The sequence below is a fragment of the Glossina fuscipes genome, unplaced genomic scaffold, assembly GCF_014805625.2.
Source record: "Glossina fuscipes isolate IAEA_lab_2018 unplaced genomic scaffold, Yale_Gfus_2 2, whole genome shotgun sequence".
NCBI lineage: Eukaryota > Metazoa > Arthropoda > Insecta > Diptera > Glossinidae > Glossina > Glossina fuscipes.
This window is the reverse complement of record NW_023998416.1, coordinates 17,273,792-17,297,116: the sequence shown is the minus strand read 5'-3', so window position 1 is coordinate 17,297,116 and position 23,325 is coordinate 17,273,792. Positions and strand designations below refer to the sequence as shown.

The following is a 23,325-nucleotide window of genomic DNA, read 5'->3' as shown; positions in this document are numbered from 1 at the left end:
GCTAATTACCTAATAGAGCGGTTATCTGTTCCTTCTTCGATGAACTTTTGAGAATCTTTTACTAAAAAACAAGAAAGCTACCTACGGATTGATATGGATTTTATTGCACCAATAAGTGATTCGGGCAAAGCATGTGATCTGCTATTTTTTATTATTTTCCCATTTATTGAGTCGTGTGTGCGAAATACTATTTTTACGTAATTTCTAAATCATTTTAAAATGCAGACGCCGGCAAATTTTATAAATTAATAGACGAACTAAAGACCGTGCCCATAAATGACGATTTGTCAGATCCCGTGTTAAGCTTTAAAATCATAAAATAATAAAAGGAAAGAATTATTGAATTATTTATTATGTTTTGCCAAAACCACAGCCCATCACTTGTGGTACAAGGGTACAATAAGTTCGCTCAGACGTATGTAAAACTCAAAAGGACTTCACTTAAATCTTTCTTTTCTTATACGGATCGATTAACAATCATTTTCTGAATCAATTTCAGCATATCCGTTCGTCTGTCCGTCTTGTATTACTATATTCAACTTACAGGCCACAATCTTTCAGATATTTTGATGAAATTTGGTGCACTGACGTGTTTTGGGCAAAGAGCGAACGCTGTAAAAAAATGGTTCAGATAGAGCCACATTTTCGACCATATCCATATAACGCCTTCATTAAGGTGTTTTTAAGTGCTTTTAATGTGAGGAGAATTGAATAAAAAAATTTTAGACTAAGCTTTTCTTTTCTGGAGGAAATTCTACGCTAGTAATTGTGATCAAACAAATAGACATCGGCTCACGGCGCATGAAAAGCGTTGCGAAAGGGTAAGAAAGAAAAGTGTAGCACATAAGCAGCACATATATTTAAATATTCTATCACTACCATGATTGTAAGTGATGTACATAAGTATTTTAGAGGAAGAGTAAAATCGAGAAGAAGTAAGATCTCCCTTTGGTAAAAATATTTAAGTCGGCTTGATACTCACTATGCGTCATAAAACTTGTTAGAAAATTAAATAAATTAAATTATGAAGTTTTTCATTCTGCTTAATTTTTAAATTTTCTTATTGACTAATGAATATGAAAATTTCAATATCCTTTAACATTAAAACTTAAACAACGCTAAAGTGGAAGAAGAAACCGTGTCCGTCAATCTCACAGACAATGCCAGAAGATTAATAAAACCATTAGCACAATGACTAAAGGCCGACCAACAAATGGATAGCCGGCCGGATACATGATCTGACAAAACCGTGGATAGGTAGGCTGACGAACGACTCTATTATAAATAGTAAAATAGAGACTGACATACGGACTCATTAATTGTGAGAGTGATTGCAAGTAAATGCATACATACACACACACACACACACACCACACACATTAGGAGAGCGATAAGTAGTGGCAGGCTATTATGCGACCAATCGGCAAGTCTTATGTCTTTACTGACGTTAATTGACGGACAACTCTATAGATGGACTGAGCGATGAGTTGACGTAGGGACTGGCCGATGACCGGACGAAAATTGATGGGTTAAAAAACGTGTACGCAAATGCACGGACACTTGAAGTGAGAGGTTGGCAGACCGGCAAGCAGATGGACTAAGAGAAAGGCTTACAAATGCATTGTGAGAATACTTGAAATTTAACTTTTATGCAATAGCGGACGGGTTGATAAACAAGTCAGCATGTACGTGTGCATTGGCGGACGACTTGGCTGTTAAGGCAGACTGACGTCTAACATAGCGAATTGCTTAAAAGGTTTGAAAAAAGAGAAGCAGAAATATTAAATGGATCAGTTGGCTGGTACGAAATATGCCTCAAAACATGTGATGGTAAACGCATTAAAATATTCGTGCTCGGATTGTATCGATTCGGAATCACGGGCGTTACGATGAAAGCACATACCCGTTCCGAAGTAGGGAATGAGTAGTTTTGACAAATAGCAAACGAAATTTATCGGCGTCACTTAGTGGGCATTCGTAAGGTTCGCTACGATTTAAAACCACAAATTTAATGCTCCCTCTGTTGTGAGCGTAACAAAAGACATAATTTATTGTACTTGGTAAAAAAATTCATTAGGCTACGGTCGCGACCGCAATTATAAAACTTAGCACTTCAAAATTGCTCGCCAAAACTCAATAAATGCTTTCGACCTTCAACTTTAAAACATGTTTAGTGTATTTTAATACAATTAGAAGGGCAAATAAAAGACGATAAACTTATGTATATCATATAAATTTGCTAATAATAAATTCATTAGGAACAAAGAGAAATAACAACTTTATAGAAATCGCTCGTAAAACGAAAACTTTAAACATAAATTAAAAAGCTCCTGATATATATTTGAAAACGATTTAAACATTTTCTTCTTACATTTAAATTAAAATGTTCTAAAATAATATTTTATGGCTTTTCCTTTCGCATGACAAGCAATTCTTTACAACATTTCGTTTACATATTTTCAAAAGCCAAATTATTTGGTTATTTTGCTACTAATCAATTTATAGTACGAAGCGTGTTACATACAACGGTTGTTTTTGACAGCTTATCCATTGTGTTGTCATGCTCAGGCATATGAACATGTATGACATTTTCCAGACGTTTAAAGGGAACAACGTAACGTCTGAGTGATATTTTTATTAAATTCCCAAGATTACTTATACGTTTAATTTAATTTTACTTTTATGTAAAGTTACTTAAGCCATGCTATCTACGGTCCCATAAAGCAAAACCAATCGCTAAGGTTCAAATAAAGGACTGAATGTTCGGAATGAATGAAGCATTTTCTACTGAACTTTAGAAAGCAAAGTTTCAAAAATAACTTAACTTGCCTTGCATAGCATACTTCGGTAGTGTGATCGAGTGCAAAACTTAAGCTTAATATGTATTTTCCCCTATCTAGAGTAGCAATAAGATTCTTATGACATTTGCAAGATCGTAAGGTAGTACCTCGGAGTGAATTTTTCGTTTAAAAGTCGACAAAATTATTTCAAACACATGGAAATTTGACCCGTACACTCTTTCATCATTTCCACAATTTCTAACAAACATATCGAAAAGATTCTTATAAGTGATTGCCGGAACGCCTTAAATGGAAGGATACAAAGAACTAATCGGCGCGTCCAGCAACTATTGTTGTTTGAATACCATACTTGAGACGATTTCTGTGAGCACTTGCTTAGCACTTCGATCTCTCTCTGACACTCTAATGTAGCGCAATTTTTGTACCCGCACTTGGTTTGTTGTATGACAAACCGCTTAGTAGATCTCTGTACGTGTACGCACAGTGATGATCCTGAAAGACATGACTCGAATGGGGTAATAACATCACGAAGTGTGCAAAAGAGCTCAACACTCGCACATGCTTCACATCGCACTGCACACATTCCAACCACGCGTTTCGTCCCCGTTTTCTGTAATTTCTTTAACAAATAATGTACTTGCAGTGTTAGTTCGCCCATATATACAATATATATTTATTTGATAGATATATTACAAATATACATTTGTCTACAAAACAAAAGTTACGCGCTTATTTTAATGCACAATTATTAAATTTACAGACACAAACATATACAAATATACAGGCCAGAAAATTTCGAAAATATTTTAGAAACGATAGAAAGTCGAAATGAAGAATAAGGAAAGGAGAAGAAAAAGGAAGTTTTATTATTTTTTTTTTTTTAGCGGAATGTGTAAACTTTTACTTCTCCTTTTTGGGCATCTTAGGAGCTGTGTCTTTACAAATAGTTTGGGCGATGAATTCAATTACCGTACGTGTGGGACGCCCGGCCATTCCGGCTCGTAAGTACTCAAAATGACTTCCCTTGGTAAATATTACACTGGTCGCATCGATGTGCATCCATTGGCCGCAGGGTACAAATTCTCTTAAGAAAGCAGCAGCCTTACAGGGTTTTCCACCACGTCCTATACCTATATTTTGTACATCTGCAGACATGCCACTTGTTACCTGTTTCGTGTAATAATCCCACAACGGCATTCTCCAAACTCTATCGCCGGTATGCATGCTAGCATGCTTAATTTGCTGCCATAGAATCTCCGAATTAGTAAAAACACCACAAGCAGCCTCCCCCAATGTGTTCCGCATGTCCCATGACGGAGTACCGACATCGACAATGCATTTTGGGCAGAAATTTTGTGCGTATGAAAGAGCATCAGCCAAGACCAAAATGTCTTCATAGTCAGTACCTTGAATTTTTATATGTTTGCCGTTCATACATTTGACGGTGTCTCCAGAGCGAAATGAATTGCAGCCCATAACATTCTCGCAAAGGGGAATAAGGCCTCTAATATTGACCGGTAAGCGTAAAGCTGCTACAGCTCTGCATGTTGCAACAACAACAGCAGCTCCTGTCATATCAGCACGCATAACGTATAGCTTCTCCATGGGATTCAAGCAAAGACCACCACAATCGTATGTTATGCCCTGACCTATTAAGACGATCGGCCTTTCTTCAGCTGAGGTGCCATAGTAGCTGAGCTCCAAAAAAATTGGCGGTTCGCATGAAGCTTTTCCCACCGACAAAAAGGCATTCATCAACTGACTTTCGGCCCAACCTTCTACTTTAACCTCCACATTTACACCAGACTTACATAAAACCTCAACTACATTCTGAGCAAAAGCAGTAGGCGTCAATATGTTTGCGGGCATTTCTTGTAACTGACGTGTTAGATTTTGTGCAGCTGCTTTCTGCACACCAATGCGCCACCCTTCAATATCGCATAAATCATCTTTTGTTGTGTACAAATCAATCGCTGGCATTGCGATGCGGTTCTTTTTTTCACGCAGCTCTTGATAGCACCAAACACCCAAAGCAGCGCCCTCGCCCGCCGATTCGGCGTGCCCGCAATTGTCCACCTCAATTCGAGTTGTATCTAAGAGTGCCAAGTCCATGCATGCCTTAGCTACGGATCGTCTGATCGTCTCCTTTTGTTCATCAAGAACTTCATATGGGTTATAACCCAAGCATTCTTTACCCAAACCGACTATAGCCACTGCTGAGTAATATGGTATTTTTTCGGTCTCTTGGCCGAAAAACAGTCGAGATTCGCCTGCTTTAGGCATTGGCCCCGACATACGTAGTACTTCTATCATACGTCCGCCCGTTCTTTGAACATTATACTTCCATCCTGCGGCGGTTAGAATGCCTGTATCGGTTTTATCGTTCTCATCGGCGTACACACCAAATATTACACCTCGAGAGGGGGGATCTGCACAAACCTCCGTGTGCTGCAACTGCAGCATTTGATTAATGGCTTGTGATGCATAATTCCGCATCTGACTAACAAGTTTCGTCGCGTGTCCGAAAGCATTTAAACGTAACATTCCCGCCATGTCACGCTGGCAATTTCTAAATAGCGCAAATTTTTTCAACATTTACGATTTTTGTATAGACAATATACAAATAAAATTAAAGAAAATATACAAATAAAATAAAGAAAAAGAGGACTTCACAGTAGAGTGATTTCTAGAGAATGAAATTTTATATTTGAAATTTTGAAATTAGGTAAAGTTATAGGCATAAGCAATTCGATCGAAATATCTGAAATCAAAACAAGTGAAAATTGAACAGAAACTAGACAGGTGCATATGCAAAAAGCGTTCGTAATTGTAAACGAAATATAAAGCAGCGCACAAGGATGCATAAAAACGAAAAGTGAAAAAGTCATAAGAAAATTCAAATATGTTCAAGGCATATACAAAAAAAAATTACTATGCACACACACACGTCAACAGACATAAGGGAAATGTATGGAACTTAGAATTCATGAAAAAAAAGCAAGAAGATCACGTAGAGGGTATTTGAAGGAGTCGTGAACATAATTCTATATAATTCTTTGTAATGATCTAATTGGATTTCTCTTGAAAATTCTAACCAAACTTTCTACCTTCTTAGCCTTAGCAAAACGTTTGTCCAAAATATCACAGATCCAATGCTTCTATATATTTTCAAAAATCCATGATGGAATAGAAAAAGGATAATCATCCGGCAGAAGAGAAAAAGGGCAAAGGTATTTTTTTCACCTCGATGATATGCCGCGCAATTGTAAAATTACAAAAGCTGGGAGAGTTTAAGTGGATAAGACGTCTCACCTATCCTATGACTAGATTCATTGGACATTCATTCAGAAATGCGTACAAAATGCGTGAACAAAGAAGCGCAAGGAAAATGACAAAAGCAGAGTAAGTAAATTTTGGAAAAAAGCCCTGGCAAGCTTACCAAAAAGTATTGCAGTGGCGATGGCAAAACAAAAGCCGTTGAAAGTTTTGCCTGACACGATGGCCGATGCCAATCACTAGATTCCCGCCCCAGTATTAAGTTGATGCCTTCAAAGTCATTTCGTTCGTTTCAATGTGCTTGCTCTGTGGTCATATTGGCACAAACGAATTCTATCAAATTGAAATGATTTATAAAACACAAAACAAAAAGACCTTGAAAGAGAACTGCAAAGAATAAAAGAAAATAGTTTTAAAAATGAAGAAAAATGTGTATTAAAATAAATAAAAACACTATCTTGGGCCAGAGCACTGCGCCACTCCGCAGATATTCATGTAACGACTTTTCAAAACAACGCGTCCTACGAGAAATGCTCGAAAAAGTGGGCCGATCTAAACCATTTTCAGTAGCGTTAGACCTTGGGCTAAAAGTTCTTAGCCTACCAGATTTCATCAAAATATCTGAAAAATTGCGTCTTGTAAGTTGGATACAAGAGGCAAGATGGACGGACCGATAGAAAAACTTAAAAAAAAATAATAATAAAAGGAATGTCCGTCTCAAGCCCGTCTTCCTTCTGTGCACTGTATGCATGAAATGATTTAAAGTTTTCCTACTCTAAGCGCTCAAATTGCTTACACAATATTTTTAAATTTTTTCATTCACACATAACATGCAGTCTATACAGTTATACTTTCGTCTGTATATTTGGCAAAAAGCGAACAATAAGAGATTGAATGTCGGCATCAAAATCAATTACAAAGCAAACACAAGCATGACCACTCACTATGGACCCCCATGTACTCATATACGCATATGCCAGAACACTTGAGTTTATTGAATTTATTTATTTTTTTTTGTGTCTGTTCAATATTTCAATTGCCGTATGAGACTTTTGTACGCAAGATGGCGAGAAAAAAAAAGAAGAAAACTAAGGTAATCTAGTGAAGTCGAGTTAACCCTGAAAGCGAATGTTTAAGTTAGAATTATCTTATCGAAATGTGCTTTGAAAAGCAAATTAAACCATTAGTTAAGTTTAGTTAAGATGAACAAAAAAAAAGAAAAAAGCAAATTCTCATCTTAATAAACCGTCTTCAGGATGACTAAAGTCCTATACAATCAAACCAATTGAATGCCAACACATGCACCCATACTTGACTTTTCGTAAATCCATTAAATGTCCCTTAAGCTTAAACGACTTACATGTTAAAAGCTAACGGAAAGAATAAATAAAGGGAAATCTCTGAATATTGAACTGAATTTAGTTGGGCCAGCAAACAAAAAGAGAGAAAGAAAACTAAGGCAAACATAAAACAAACATTTATCCAAAGTCTATGGAACGAATACTATTAACAAAGAAAACTATCAATAAACAAAGAGAAAAAAAAAAAAAATTGCACAGAACGGATCTACAATTTGTTATATCTAAACTTTCTGCATGCAGAAGTGTTTAAAGGGAAAAATAATGGTTTCCTTCTAAATTTATAGTACGCACACGTAATTTCCTAAACCCTCTGCAAGAAATATTCAAAACTTTTCTCTACATTTAAATATCTATTTAATTCCTTTTAAATAATTCAGAAAAGACAAATTTCTGCTTTATCCTAAATCGAATTCATCCATTCAGTCTCGCTTGAATTTATTCATTTGGTTTTCAAAAAAAAAAACCCAAAAGAATAATTTAAATTTTAATTCGTTTATGTCATTGGATGATTTCATAATTGTTTTAATTTTTTGCAAATAACATTTTTCTATGTCAAGTAGTACAAAAAAAAAAACAAGACAACAGAGCAGACAGATATTTGGGTAGCACCGAATTTTTGATACTTGCAGATATATGACGTAATAAATCGATTGTAAAATGAAGCGAACATCGCTGCCGTCCTTATTTCCAATCAGATTTTGACAGAGCTTGGCAGCTTGGCGTTTACAGGTGGTTATATAAACTCAATAGCTTATTAATAATATTGAGGATATCCCGGAATTGAATTTTGCATTTAATGCACTCATAATCATGGGGATATATTAAGGTTGTACTGACGTATACTAACCCCAGAAGTGCTTGAAAATAACCTTTTGTTATATCTATTGTTTCAGTATGATTGTGTAAATCGATCCCCGCTTGCCTGTCGGTCTGTCCGGTGATGTGTTTTGTGTCCATGACTCAGACCGAACCGAATTTTCAGTCACTTCCCATATAATGTCTTATTTTGAAGAGTCGCTAAACGTGTAGATGTGCCAAGTGATGTGGGCTATTTAATGACGGGTCGCTGCCCAACCATAATAGTTCCCCTAGTTTCATTTAAATGTAATTTAAACGAGTATTACGCATTTACGCAATTATTTAAATCCTTTTTCTTGCGTTTTATACATTTTTATTTTTAATTCCCGAACGATAACTTAAGGTTAATATCTAAAGAATAAATGCAAACAAAATTTTTTTTATGATGAGTAGTTATCCCACAATGCGATTCTCAGCCACTTATAGAAATCCTGGGAATAGTTAGAATGTTGGTATCTTTATTCTTGTTTATAGTTTAAATTCGTTTGCTCATGCAGGCAAGCTGCGCATAGACATAAAATATTAAACGCGGGTCATATACTTTTTGATTTCGAATTGAGCCGATAGTCTTGTTTGCTAGTACCCATTCTTTATTCTTTGGTCTGAATAAATTATATTAACAATAATGGTAATAATAATATTACCTAAAAAGAAAACCACCAGAAGACAAGAAAGAATGCATCCAAGTTCTGCACGAACTTTCTGAAAGAACTTTCGGTTCTTCTTGGCTTGAAAAAAAATAATCAAATGTGATATTGTGATGTTATCCTTCTGACACGGTATGTGTACTTCGCTAGCGCATCTCTATCAGAATTCTTGTCCTCGATTGGACCTGTCCAGTTCGAGATACGGGATTGCTTTTTGACGGTGCCACCGTGATGCAAAGCGTGGTATTATAATACACACTTTATGTAAAAGATTAATTTTGATATCATAGCTAACTGAAAATTTGGAAATTCGTTTGTTTTAGTATTAATTGTTAATTTAGGGTATAGTAGAAAGGGAATGCATCATGAAATACTGAAAAATGAAGTTTAAGAGTGAGTCATAGTCACTGCTTGGTAAGACAATCACGTTACTTAGAGCATTTAGATTGGAGATCAGTCAATATTTACCAACTGATTTTTAGATCGGCATCTATAGACTTGCAGAGATGCGTTCTCTATGCGCTTAGTCTGCAAGCCGCTTGTAACCGATAGTCTGTATATAGTTTTTATGTCTCCCCGCTTTATGAGAGTCCAGTCCAATTTTTTTCTTCTTCGCGACACGCATTTGTTAATAAAAAGGCGTGAGTTGAGTTGCGTGATTTTACTGAAATATTAAAGCGCAGCATGTGAAACATTTGTATGAAAATATTCGTTCATTGGAGATTAGGGCTAAATTGTATTTATTGCTACAACAAAAATTGAGATGATATTGACGGCTGTTTGTGTTGAATTTTTAGTGTAGATCGTTAGCTGTTAACGACAAAATTAGATACTCAGTAAACGGAAATGTATCAGGGAAGTGTACTTCGTCTGCCCGCCCGATTATCTGTAATCTTGCATTATAGCGTATAAGGCGTGTGAGGTGTACTTATGAACGTTAAAGATGGAACAACGAAATTTTCATTATACTATTAGAGGTGGTCAAGACCAGCGTATACTTCCAAAGATGATAAACTAATTTATGAGCTTTAATGGGAAATAAAAACAATGCAAAATGAATTATCTAGAGACTTTTTCTCTCAGCCGAAGACCTATTTGTCTAGTAAAATTGTTTTTGTTAATCAGGGAATTGGAAATAAACGAGTTGAGGCTATTTTTGAATTCTGAATTGAATATTTTCTTCCCAACTTTCTGGCCCCAACAGATGTCTATGTGCGGGGGGTCCCTTTCCTATATACCTTTGCAGCTCCACAACAAACGGGCGAGAATGCCTACGGACGGACATGAGATATGTAACAAATTGTACTGCCCTTGTCTTGAATGACAAAACTAGAATACCGATATCCTTCAGCTGAGAATTAGGCAACTCTTGATAGTTTTTGAAATGAATTAAATGGACAATGATTTTTTTTTTATAGAGGCTTATAAATGTGATTATCCTGCAAAACTAAGTCTAATAAATGAATGAGAACTTCTTACACCATAATACATATTTAGAAATTGTAATTGTTTTTATAAACCATAAGTTAACTATAAATAGTTTACGGATATGGTTAGTAAAGAAAATATGTAAACGTTAGGCAATGGAAAAATAATTGTTAGAAAAACTATTTACAGAACAAATTTATGCTGATCTTGCTTGTAAATGGCTTCTCAAAGCATTATGCATAACATACATTCAGGATGCATAGACGTAAGGGAAGCGCATTAGAAAAATGTCATAAACAACATTAGCAAGAGATGTCTGGATGAACCTTATCCACATAAATGCTCAAAACTGATGATTTCATAATAAATGTTTATGTATTTCCAGTGTCCAAGTCTTAGCACTTTAGAGTGATGCTTCACTTATTCAAAAAACATGTATAAAATCTTTATGAAAAGGAACATTTTTTTAATTCATTTGTCATCGTTAACGAATGAATTATGCGATACATAAGTACTGTGGCTTTAATGTTAGTTTTGTTCCCCAACGAGAACCTGCTTGCTTATAAATCTCTTAATATTTCAAGCATGTACAAAATTATGTAAATAAGTATATGCAAGCATACGTGCCCGAGCTTGAATATAAATAACTTACTTGGCAACTACAAACTTATATGGAAATTTATGAAAGCGTAATAAAAGCGTGGTTGGAGGTTTAAAAGTTAAACATGCAAAAAAAAAAACCTAATTTACTCCTATTACATATGCTTAAAGCATTACGTTCTGATTATTCACTTGCCTTTAAATCAAATTAGTTACAGTGTTTTATTAAACATAAACGTTCAAATTTTCTCTTTATTTTATTAATTAGCGTTCATTGCCAATTCAAAAAATGCAAAGAAACCTGTCAAAGTAGTACTGGGAGAGTTCAATATGTGAATCATCTCTTCTTGTTTGTAACGAATTGTAGTAATCGTTAGTTCAAGGTATAATATTTCAGTTGTATCGGCATTTTTTTTTAGTAATAAAAGCAAAATACTGTTCAGTTTCATATAAGTGATATTACTATTATTGTAATTATTTTGGAAGGGGGAAATAAATTGCCAAACTAAAGTCTTAAAGCACTACCATCTAAGGCTATCAGCTTTATTGAAAACTCTACCGCACTTGAGATTTGAACCCACGACCATTGAGTTGCTGCTCAAGACCCTTTGTTTACTCGACCACAGATAAGGCCGATAATAATATAGTAAATAATATATAAATAAATTTACATAAACATTTATTCATTTGATAAAAATATACATTATTGAAATTGGTTTTCCGGATCACCGTTTCTTACTCTCCCAAATCGCAATCATTTGACTATAATGAATACTATGACATTACGCAATGACAACAAAAATTTGCGACCAAGGACATTTGTTTCATTGTCAGCGGACTGAACAATTTGCGTCAACATTAAGGCGAACTTTACGTTTCTACTTTGGCAAGTGTAAACATCGCTGCATGCTACAATGCACTTTTAGGTTATCACATTATGTGAGTTCTTTATGGCCCTTTGGATTCTATAATTTTATCCCATACGTAGACGTGGCCTAAGCTAAGTTAATGCCTTTTGGAAATCAAAGGAGAATGAAAAACACTTTTGCAGATTCCTTGCGGTCCAATCCCTACCTTCCTGCAAAGAATTTCTAATTCGAGTTTTATCTAGTGAATTGCAAGCGAATAAGATGGGTTTGCATCGCTTTCTAAATAAACATATTTACAATATCATCAATACTTAAAATTTTCATCTTCAAAATATTAGAAAATTTTATTTTTTTTTTCGCACGTACCGCCTGTAAAACAAAAGTTGATGTGAAAACTGTCATTGAAATTTGCCAAAGCATTTGATGAACGTGAAATTTAGAGTTCTTCAATTTTTCAAAAGAAGCAATGGAAAGACAACAAATTATATTTGCTACATACATATCTGTTGCTTGGCCTTTTCTCGTACATACAAATTTATAGGCAACCTGCAGTCCATGTTCACTTAAAAACAATTGTGTTGCTTTCGCTTTACAAACATTTACGAGAATGCAACGTCGTAAACCAAGAAACTGTTACCTATGTAGCTATTGAAGAAGAACCCGTGCGCATACTACTGATGAAAATGAAAGAGGAAGCGAACAAATAGCGGCTAACTAACAGAGTTACTGCTGTTATTGACAACAGATACACAGCAACAAAAAGATAACAAAATGTCCCTAAGATTCTCCTAATACCAATTTTGCACAAATTGTCGGAACATTTACGTATTGCTTTGTCTCTGCTTTGATGCATAATTGTTGTTATCTTCATTTTTTCAAAAATTAATTTGTTTCACAATAGAAATGGCTCATGTAATACCAATGTTGTTATCGCACTCCATATAAAATTTGATGTCAATTCTCTATGGCTGTGCAGATGATGTATAGTCATTGCTTTACGTATAAAAGCAATTCTGCAGACCGCAAATAAGAAATATGCGTGTGTTCATATGATTTACAAAAGTGAAGTCAAGTTAAATTCTCAACTCCTTACGAATTCTACACCGTTTTTACCGAATTCGTTATCCTAACTCTGTACGGAATGGGGCGCCAAGACACTACTTACATATTACGCCTTCTAATATATTGTCAAGAACTTTATGCTTTGAAATGAGTTCTGCTGGGGGAAATATTCCAATGCGATCAGCCAAGCTGTTGAGTGGTCCTTTTAGGAACGCAGGAATTTTATTTTCTAGCCGTAATCCATTCAAAGACGCGTCCTCACAAGCTCAAAATGGGTTTGAAGAATCAGTCGATTCGCTACGAGTAAACTGCGTAGGAGGGCTTAGTTAGTTAAAATTTTCACTAGAAACTTACATACAAATATTATTTTTATATCCGACACCACTCGTCATACAAGGGTATATTAAGTTAAAGCGGATGTATGCAATACCCAAAAGTTGTTGAGAGATCCAAGTTTTCCTAAGGTTGTCTATCCGTCTGCTTGCTTCGTTTGAGAACGAAGGCTACTGAAAATTGTGCGAATCGATCGCTTGCCATACAACGCCTTATATTGAAAGGTGGGCCGTGCCCCACTACACTGTGTTTACTTGTGTTTTAAGTAGTACAATTTTCACCTAAAGAGGATTGAACACATGTCATACGCCAGAGTAGCCGCATTCGATTCATGCAATATCTCATACTAAGCTTAGATGGCACGCGTTTAATATGGCAGTCAGAAAGAAGTTGGGACAAGACAACAGATACAGAAGGGGTGGGTGCAGCCCAGTGCTCAAATGGTAAGTGGTATGCTTTTACCGACTGAGCACACACATGCAAAAATTAGAACCAATTTTCTATCGGACATTGTGCCGTTAACGGGGATTGAATGAACAAGTTTCGGTGCTTATTGGACGAATTATGTGAGTGTCGTTAAAAAATAAAATTTTATTAAATGAACAAAACTGTCTGTAAATCATTTAACAACAAATTTCCCGTTCCTTTTTGTTTATTTCCAATAACATATTTTCGCTCCTAGTCACATATATCTCTTGCAATGCTATTAGATATATGGAAAAAGAAAAAATCTTCTTCTATATATTTCCTCTTTACATTAATCTAGTTTTGTTTGTAGGCAGCTGCTCAATATGTTGCGGTTAAATTTTCTCTTCTTTTTTTTTTGTGCCACAATTGTTTATTTGTGCATTTCAATTATTCACAACTACTGCATTGATTACGAGAAAAAAAGAATGGCATTTTATTGCTACGAAATATGTTTATCTAAATTGTTGTTGGTTTTGTGTTTTAATTAAAGTGATTTTTGTTGAGGTAAAATCAGTTTTTACTGCACGAAAACAGTGAAAGGAATCATTTGAACGTAGGAAGTGTTACAATTTACTTTATCATTTGGTAATTGATTGCTTAAATAGATGCAAAGGTTTTTGCACTTCCGCGCTCCAAAATGTAGCTATATTAAATTTATACTTCTATATGCGACAACCCACAGTCTACAAAATATTTACATACGTGACCAGCACAAGATGCCATCGCAAAATGAAACCATCATGCTAACAACAACAAATCATGCAATTGAAGTGATACATGGAAGCAGCAGACATAACTCCTTTCAATTAACGCGGGTTTGAATACATGACATATTGTTTGCTTAAACGGAGCTTCGATTCTTATAATGACACCGACTTCCTTCAGGGAACACCTCTCGTTGACCGTAACTTAGATCATTCAATGTAGAATTTCTAAGAGTTGCAAGCGTCTAGGTGAGATGAGTATGTAAATATTTTGATCTTCTAAGGGAACTACAAATTTTAATCCAGTAACATGCGTATTCAATTTTAGTATGCAAGAAACTACACTTTCTTAAATTATTCTTTTACGGAGAATATCAAGTTTTTTGCAGCTCTTAGCGGCCCTCAAGACTTACCTAGATGCTGCACTTAAACCAACTGTACTTGAAATTTTCTCAAAATTAAAATGCGCATTGCTTCAGGTTTATGTGACAAAATTAATACTTAAGCATGTTTAAGTCATTTTGTGTATACATATATATATATATATATATATTTATATGTATAATGAGATAATACAAATATATGCAATCATATGTAGAAGAAATAATTCTATTTCTAGTGTCTCAGTGCCTAAAACTTCTTCAAACTTAAATGTGTTAATAAGAAGGCACGTATGTGCCTGTGAACCTGTATGTCTTAACTTTTCTTGTAACTTATTGACTTTACGAAAGTTTGATAATAATAATTCATCTGGCATTTAAACACTTTACTTTTCATCTGTAAGCTCTTAGATGTTCTACTTATTTATTTGCGCAGAAAAAAGTCCCTTCGCACACACGCAAAGATTGAAATCTAACCTAGAAAAATGATTAACGGTAATTGGTTTTCTAATTAATAGAGTCTTGAATTTATGATTTTGTGATATCTTTGTTCCTTTTCCTTTACAATAATCTTCCACAATTTGCTTCAAGTGCATATTAACATGCCAAGTTTATAAGAGTGTACGTTAAAGAAGTACAGGGTGTACCGAAATTCATGCATGATTGATTTGAATAAAGGAGAGATTAATAGAAAAATGTTGGGCGATTGGATTAAGTTCTTAAAGTGACTTGTGTGAATATGAGAGAGTGTACAGAAAAGTCAATTATTGAACACTTCGAGACGCTCTTTACCGAATGTTGCCACGAAAGATATACAACTTCGTTCTCACTAATTTCGATTGAGTCAAAAAACGCAGCCTACTGCCCACGCAACGCACATTGGATATCGATTAGAGAACGTTGAACGGTTTGCGGAGCAACTACAAGTGGAAGCTGATTTCTGGCATAAAATCATCATAACGGTTATGAGGTTTGCCTTCATCTTGTTGTCTTGGAAGCCGTTTATTATATATGCCCTATAATCCGCACTGAATACTTTACGAATCAATAAAATCTGCACAAGTTGTAATCATAAGCACGTTTTTACTATCAAAATGAATTCTTGCGTGAATTTTGTGAGACCCTTTAAATTTGAAAAAGCTTTGCTTTAATTTCCGATTGCCGGCGAAAATTTTAGTGAATTGCAAAAAAAGGCAAAAGCAAGCAAACAGATATTTACGCATCTGTCGCGGGGAAGAGGAAGTATTATTATACTTTCATGTTTCTTTATAAATTTCTCACAAGTCATGGATAATCGCTTTATAAGTTAATCTGAAAAGCGTTAAGCCTTCAAAACATTTAGTTTACATATTGACATATCGGGTTTACCATTTTTTAAACCTCTTAGATAACTAGGCAACTGGTGTGATGTATCCGTATTGAAAATCTACCACAAGCCGATTATTGACAAATTGTTAATTAAATCAATATTTGTTATCTGTATAGAACAATCCTACGCCTTAGGGAGTTAAAACCTTCCTAGTCCTAGTCCTAGTATTTCAAATAAGGTTGCAAAAGTAAATTGATTCGTCTTTATGCCCTTGTCTTTGTGTCAATAGAGTAAATTGCATCAAAATCAACAAGCAGACAAATGTACTCAAAGCGATTAAAAAGAAGAAGATGATTTCGATTTGAGTCGGAAATGAAAGCTGGGTCTATCTCAAATCTTTTTGTATGTTACCTACATTCGCACAATGTTAGCGCGTCCTCACCACGCAATACAGCGTATGATTATTTATGCTCAGCACTTGTAAATAAGTTTTCGAATGTCTGTTTTAATTAATTTTAGCATAAGTATGTCATCCGGATAATAAATTCGAAGCTTAATTTAATTATTCACCCCGAAGTTTCAATCACACTTTCATTGAATTCGTTTTCACTTTGCTCTTCATAAACTTTTTTTTTTTTTTTTTTTTTTTTGAGAAAATACCAAAAAAACCACAAAAAAAGAAATGCTCTAGAGCACGCCATTCGTTCCACATTGCCATGCAACTATCAGTGAATTTAATGAAACTATTTTATTTGTCAGTTAACCAACAGTCAATTATCGTTCAATTTGCAATTATTTGCTATTTCTTCGCCTATCATTATTTCCCACTTTACGAGCAGAGTTGGTGCTGATTTGCACATTTTTCTGTTGTTGTGATTTCTTAGACATTTTCATTCTATAGTCTTGAAAGATGACCGCACACTTAGATGACCTACATTGCGATAATTTAACAGTAGGTATAGATATATAGTAACGTTTGCTTCATCTACCCTACATCAATATTTTATTGATCTTCTCACTGTGTGAGGATGCAAAATTGTATCTCTGCCCTCTATGAGATCCCAAGTATATAACCTATCCTTAAGGATAATAAGTCTATGCCTGACACAAGACTGGCAGACTTATTGAGTGATGTGACGAAAATCACACATTTGATAAAATGGGTCTGCATGAACGCTAACCCCTTTCTTAAGAAACGAACCTGTTGAAATCGTAAAATGAAACATAGATTCAAAATGCTTTACCTGCACACGTCATAAAGTAAGGTAAACAGCCGGCTGTTGGCGACTCAATCGAGTTGAGAAAGTTGAATCGTAATACTCGAACGGACAAGACCAGGAGAAGAATTGAAATTAATCCATTCGTAAGTAGATCTCCTCCATATTGCATGTAAAAGATACGTTAGCCCAAAAACACATACCTCAGCAGTACGAACGTAATTCCGAAAGGAGCTGGGTAGCCGCATAAAGTCACAAACCGCGTCTCATATTACAACACATTTACATACACATAGTAAATTTTTGCACAGTTAGCAAGTCAAAATAGTATGTGAGGTATTAAAACCAAAGACAAATCAGTTAATGTATATGAAAGAACATAGCTCGTGCCTTTCGAAGTCAAGGACCAGAATAATAGACTTAGTACGCAACAACGCCGAAATGTATAATGACAGATAAGGTAAGGACATCTATGTGTGACCAATGGACAATACGAATCCTTCGCTTGTCTCAGGCGAGATTAATTCCATAAAACCAAAAGTAGAGAAAAATAATTAAGTTATTTGTTTGCATTTATTTACATCGTGTGGTTTGAAGCGTTAGGAAACGTTTTTATATTTAGCTAACTTTTAATTAGATTGTTAATAAATGTTTTAACTAAGCCATCATTGCATTAGAGTGTTGATCAGGTTCTGAAATAAATTGTTTACTATTTAACGGCTTAAAAATTTTACTGTTTAGTGATTACTATTGAAGAGACCTGCTTTAAAGTCAATCAGTCCGAAGTCAATCAAGGCCCAGTCATTTCTGTTGTTGCAGAACCGAGAGTTCAACACAACTGTGGAAACATAGTAAGTCAGCCCTTCTCATCCACTTGCTTTGATACCTCGATCAGAGCAGCGCTAAAAAGAATCCCTCTGTATAAGTAAATTTAACGTTTACAGATTACTTCATGTACAGACCGCCAATCGTGGGATTTTAGCTAACTGCTTGTAGTTGTGATTCAGTTTAAAAGACTTTTTTAAAAACTTCCCAAATGAGTGAACTTTCTTTGTATATCTGGATATTGATTGCTTTGTTCCTCGTTTCTCTATTTCTCCAGCTAAATATTTTTAATCTTCTATTGCTGACATCTTTATTGTTATTATTGTTATCTAAACAATGTCATACTATAATAATAAAATTGTTTTGTCACAATAGATTGAATAGAATGTGCTAAGAATGTATGCGTACTATAATGAGAGTAACGTATTATATATGTATCGACTCTTAAAAACAACTTTTCATTACAAAACTAAAAACTTGAATTTAATACTAGGCAAGCCACGTGTATGCGGATGTATGTTTGGAATGGATGCCTATGGTGGAAAATGAAAAGACAAATAAATGTTAGAGTCAGAAACATTATTTCAGAAGCATTCGCACTTTATCATCGATGACAGCAAAATCAAGAAAGTAATTGAGAGCGAAAACCTTTGCAGACTAGAGAAAGGAAATTTTTAATGTATATGTCATGACTTTAACGATAAAATATTTTATGATATTCTTCTTTTATATAAACATTTATTTTTTCTTGACTATCTGCAATTATATATATATATATATATATATATATATATATATGCAATTTGTGTAAAGTGATGGTATGTGAAACTCTCTGTGAACGTCTGTGCTATGTATTAGAAATTCTTGGAAAATTTACATGAGAATAATTTGGAAGAAACACTGGCATATTTTTACTGCATTCTAATGCTAAACATTCTCATTTACAATTTTCTATTTATGCAATTCTTTGTTTGCATATATTTTATGTACATATTCTTGTTAAGGTATACGTCAGCGAAATATTAATGAGAAGAATTTGCGTAAAATCATCAGCAAATAGCAGTTAAGACGGTTTTGCACTTCTGCACATATCAGATGCGAATTGCTGCTTACTTTTCAAAACGAAGTTAAATTCAGAAGAATGATTTATGAATTATTATCCACTAGCGTGGTTAACTATGCATTTTTCCTATCTTTTGGACAATTTGTGAATATCAAGGCGGTAAAGATTTACACCCCTAGCCGCGAAAGATACCTTTTTAATATCGTCGTATGAAATAAACTTACTGGCCAGCGAATGCTTGATTTATTGATGCAAGTAAATGATGATAAGAGCCAAGACAATACTGGGAAATAAGCCGCATAGGCTATCACTTTCCAGTTGCGATATTTCAAAGCGTAGCTAACCAAATTTCCATATGGGATGAACCTGGTGTGACTTTTTTTGATATTCTGATCGTTTTTTGATCACCAAACTGCTCAAACCGATCAATTGTTGTTAAGAACGTTTAGCATTAACCGTCTCACCGGGCTTTAACAATGGGAAACAGACCACAATTTACTCATGCAACGATCTACACGCCTTTCTCTGCCCGCCAAAATTCTTCTTTACGTTCACTTAGTCACAAATTTTGCATTCGTTATTAGTTCATATTGCATTTACTAGTAATGAATTAAATGCAATCTAATGAATCAAGGTATTTCGGTGGTAAAGTAGAATACATTGTCCATTTAAAAGACAACTAAAGATACTCCTGCCGTTGAATCTATTTAAATATATTTCGAGCAGCAAAAAAGGCGTTGTCCGCGAATGCTGTTTGTTTTTTGCCACAAATTTCGGCATATTGATGAATACGACAAAACAATATCATGCAAATTCTTCCTCAATTGTTCACTTATGCGTATATGACACTTGTTGACGATGCGATAAAATACACTACGTGTCAAATCTATATGCTACACGTAGCATTGGTGCGTCAAATGTTTCATATATATGATAATTCCGCACATCTGATAAAACTAAGAATGGACTATACACTGTGTGTACTGTGCGACAGAGATTCCAGTGATAGTTGTCCTCGATCATTTCTTGCATCTTAGCTTTAATCCATGTACAGTATTTTAAAAAATACTCTATTCCTAAACGTAACGACAAGCACACTATTTATATTATTAATTTATTTATATATATATAAAATATGAAATTTACAATTCTAAAGAGTATTATTGTTAGTGAAATGACTGATACGAATATATGATATGCCTATGCAAGAATCGTAAAAAAATTGTTAATCAGACCAAGCTCAAATTTGATGAGACGTATGATCTACATTTTCTTGATCATTCAAGGCTGCATTAACAATATGCAAGGGCCACTAGTGATGTGAAAGTAAAATAAATGCTAAGCACACCCACATTGATGAAGATATAATTATAGCCTTCACTGGGAGAGGGTGAACTTCAAACGAAACACGTCTCCTTTATCCCTTTATTTTTGGTCTCATATGTGTAGACATACACAGAGGAGTTATGTAAAACATAAGAATATTCTATTTCTAACAAAAAAGACTTTATAGGGAAATCCCTAAAATCACTTATTTTCCCATGGGTGAGGGAATAAAAAGACGCTGTACACTGTATTTAAACCGTATATAACTTCGACAAGTCTTCAACTTGGGTTCCCATAAGCTGTTGTAATGAATGTTTGGTTTTCGCGCAATATTGTCGGCAACAAGACGCACCCAAATGACGACCAAAAAGTTTTGTGTGGTTTCTTAAATCTCCCAAAATTCGTTAGGTAAAAATGGAGCGGGTCCTTGACGTTTGTTTCTTGGCGAGACAAAATGGTTACATCTATTCAATTCCGGATTCGTTGAGGATTGCGTATAGACATCATTAGAAGTTTATTTTTCCGATCGTATGTTTATCTATATTAACGAGTACAGGACAATAAGTAAAAAATCAAATTTACACGAGTGTTTTACGATTCGGTTATTAATTATATTTTCAGATGGAGGAGAAAACATGTGTGTGCGTTTGATGCATTTCATAGCTTGTCTACGAGAAATTGAGAATGGGTCCTGGACTCACAAATATAGTTGTATATATATATATACGATGCTTGCACAAATTATTGTAAAGCAAAGTGTCACTCAGATGTACATAAAATTTGCTACGAAGAATTTAATCTTCAAAATACTGGTCATCACGATCGGCAATGATATCAATCATCAAATTAAGGCTTTAATGGTAAACATTTCATCATACACTTTAAAGTGAGCCATCAATTGTTTCGAGTCACTTCATATATTTGAAGTTTATACTGCAAACTGGACTCTGCTGCACACGCTTACCAAGGAAGTAACGATGAATCTAATCTGGCATAAATTTGAAATCCCTTGTATATATTACGTACTTTACCATTTGTAGTGTTCCAAGCACTTCTAAATTTCAAGAAAGGAGAATACTAACATCTGCTTGTTAAATAGAGAATCTTTACATTCTAATAAATAGTTAAAGCAAAAGGCAAGGCCAACCTAATTTCTTTTACGCCCCTTTATTTCGCACGCAGCAATTGTTGCTTGAAGCGTTGCTTTCAAAACTCAAGCAACGGACAAGCGCGTCGACCCGTGTGGCGTACATTTTTGTGTGTTACAAACGAAATGAAAAGACCATCACACTTTCATACTTTGATAGCGAATAGAATAGAAAGCTTTTAAAAAACTATTGTATTAAAACAGAGTTAATGTAACACAGTTACGAACAAATACATTCTTCGATGCGATGATGCTCGGATGCATTCATATATTACACGGGCACACGTATATATATACTAATGCATACTTACTGTGCTTGCTGTTTATTATACCATTACCTAAGTAAATGAATACATATATAAAAATACATATATACATATAAAAATACATGTATACATAAATTTGTTTATATATATATATATATATATATATATATGTTGTGAAAAGCAAAAAGTTACACTTGCCTGTCACGTAGGTTAACCATGGATAGGAAAAGGTTTTATGGATTTCTTTTTGTAGACTTTTTCTTTACAAGCCAATAGTGTTCATTCCCGTTATATTGAATTAAAATGAAAAAAACCATTATAAAAGAGCGCCATACGTGCGGTATAGGATAACGTTGATAAATTGGAGAATGTATATCCTTCACTGTCCATTAGACTTTTCAATTTTGCAAACCGTTTGACTTCTTTATATGTTTTTCAAGCAAAAGTTACAATGACACATTTTCGTCTGTAGGGTGAATTTGAGTCATATTTAACCTATTTTCCAAAATATATGTTCTTTAAACCTTCCTATGTACATTACCTACTTAGGAATTACTAACAAATAAATAAAGCTCATTAAACACATAAACAATTGTCAAAGCAATAGTGTCAGTACTTAACGAACAAATCCTCGAATAGAAAAAAGAAAAAGATATGAATGAAAAAAAAAAAAAAAAGATACTGAACCCAAATTTATAATAAAAGCAATCAATTCAGCGCAAATCTAAATGACAAAGAGAAAACCTGCATACACATTTGCACACCCGAATGGATTAATTTCTCTAAACAATTTAAGAGAAATGGAACACAGTTGTTTATTTGTCGGTTCTTACTGTGGGAGAAAGGTGAGGCAGGGAGAAAGAAATCGCAAATGCACATAAAAGCTCAATAAACGTTCAATTAACGACCTTCATGGTATACTATGCATAGACATACAAACATATACCTGAAGCTGAAAAACAAAAAAAATATAAAAAAAGAAGAAGAAAATTGAAACGTGTTTATGCATTGTTTCAAAAGATAGCATTTGCGTGTTCGCAAGAATGCAGGGGTGGAGAATATTTACCTTTTTATACAAGTACATATATCCACAGGCACACACATGTATATATGCAGATGGTATAGGTGGTATAGACGCAAACAAATTAAAGGCTTTTTTATGGTCTACAATAGAGTGAAACAAAATATAAAACAAAAACCATTTCCCTGTGTGTAAACTTTAACAATAACCTGAGGTTAGCCATCGTTAACCACAACTAGCCAATAAAACCGCATATACCGCATATAAAATAACAACATGAGGCGAATTTTCAATTTTTTCCCTTTTTTTCTTTTTTACGAGTTTAGATATGCGATGACAACTTACAAAAAATGTCATTTAAAAA

At 34.5% G+C, this 23,325-nt stretch overlaps 2 protein-coding genes across 7 annotated transcripts in view; one reads left to right on the top strand and one right to left on the bottom strand.

Moving 5' to 3' along the window:
• LOC119633814 (slowpoke-binding protein) overlaps positions 1-23,325 on the top strand; it is a 106,901-nt gene that overhangs the window by 9,437 nt on the left and 74,139 nt on the right. The gene's annotated exons all lie outside the window — the stretch shown is intronic.
• LOC119633815 (cytosol aminopeptidase-like) lies at positions 211-7,597 on the bottom strand. Its single transcript, XM_038027580.1, has one exon. The coding sequence runs from the start codon at positions 5,394-5,396 to the stop codon at positions 3,702-3,704; it is 1,695 nt and encodes a 564-aa protein (XP_037883508.1). The 5' UTR covers positions 5,397-7,597; the 3' UTR covers positions 211-3,701.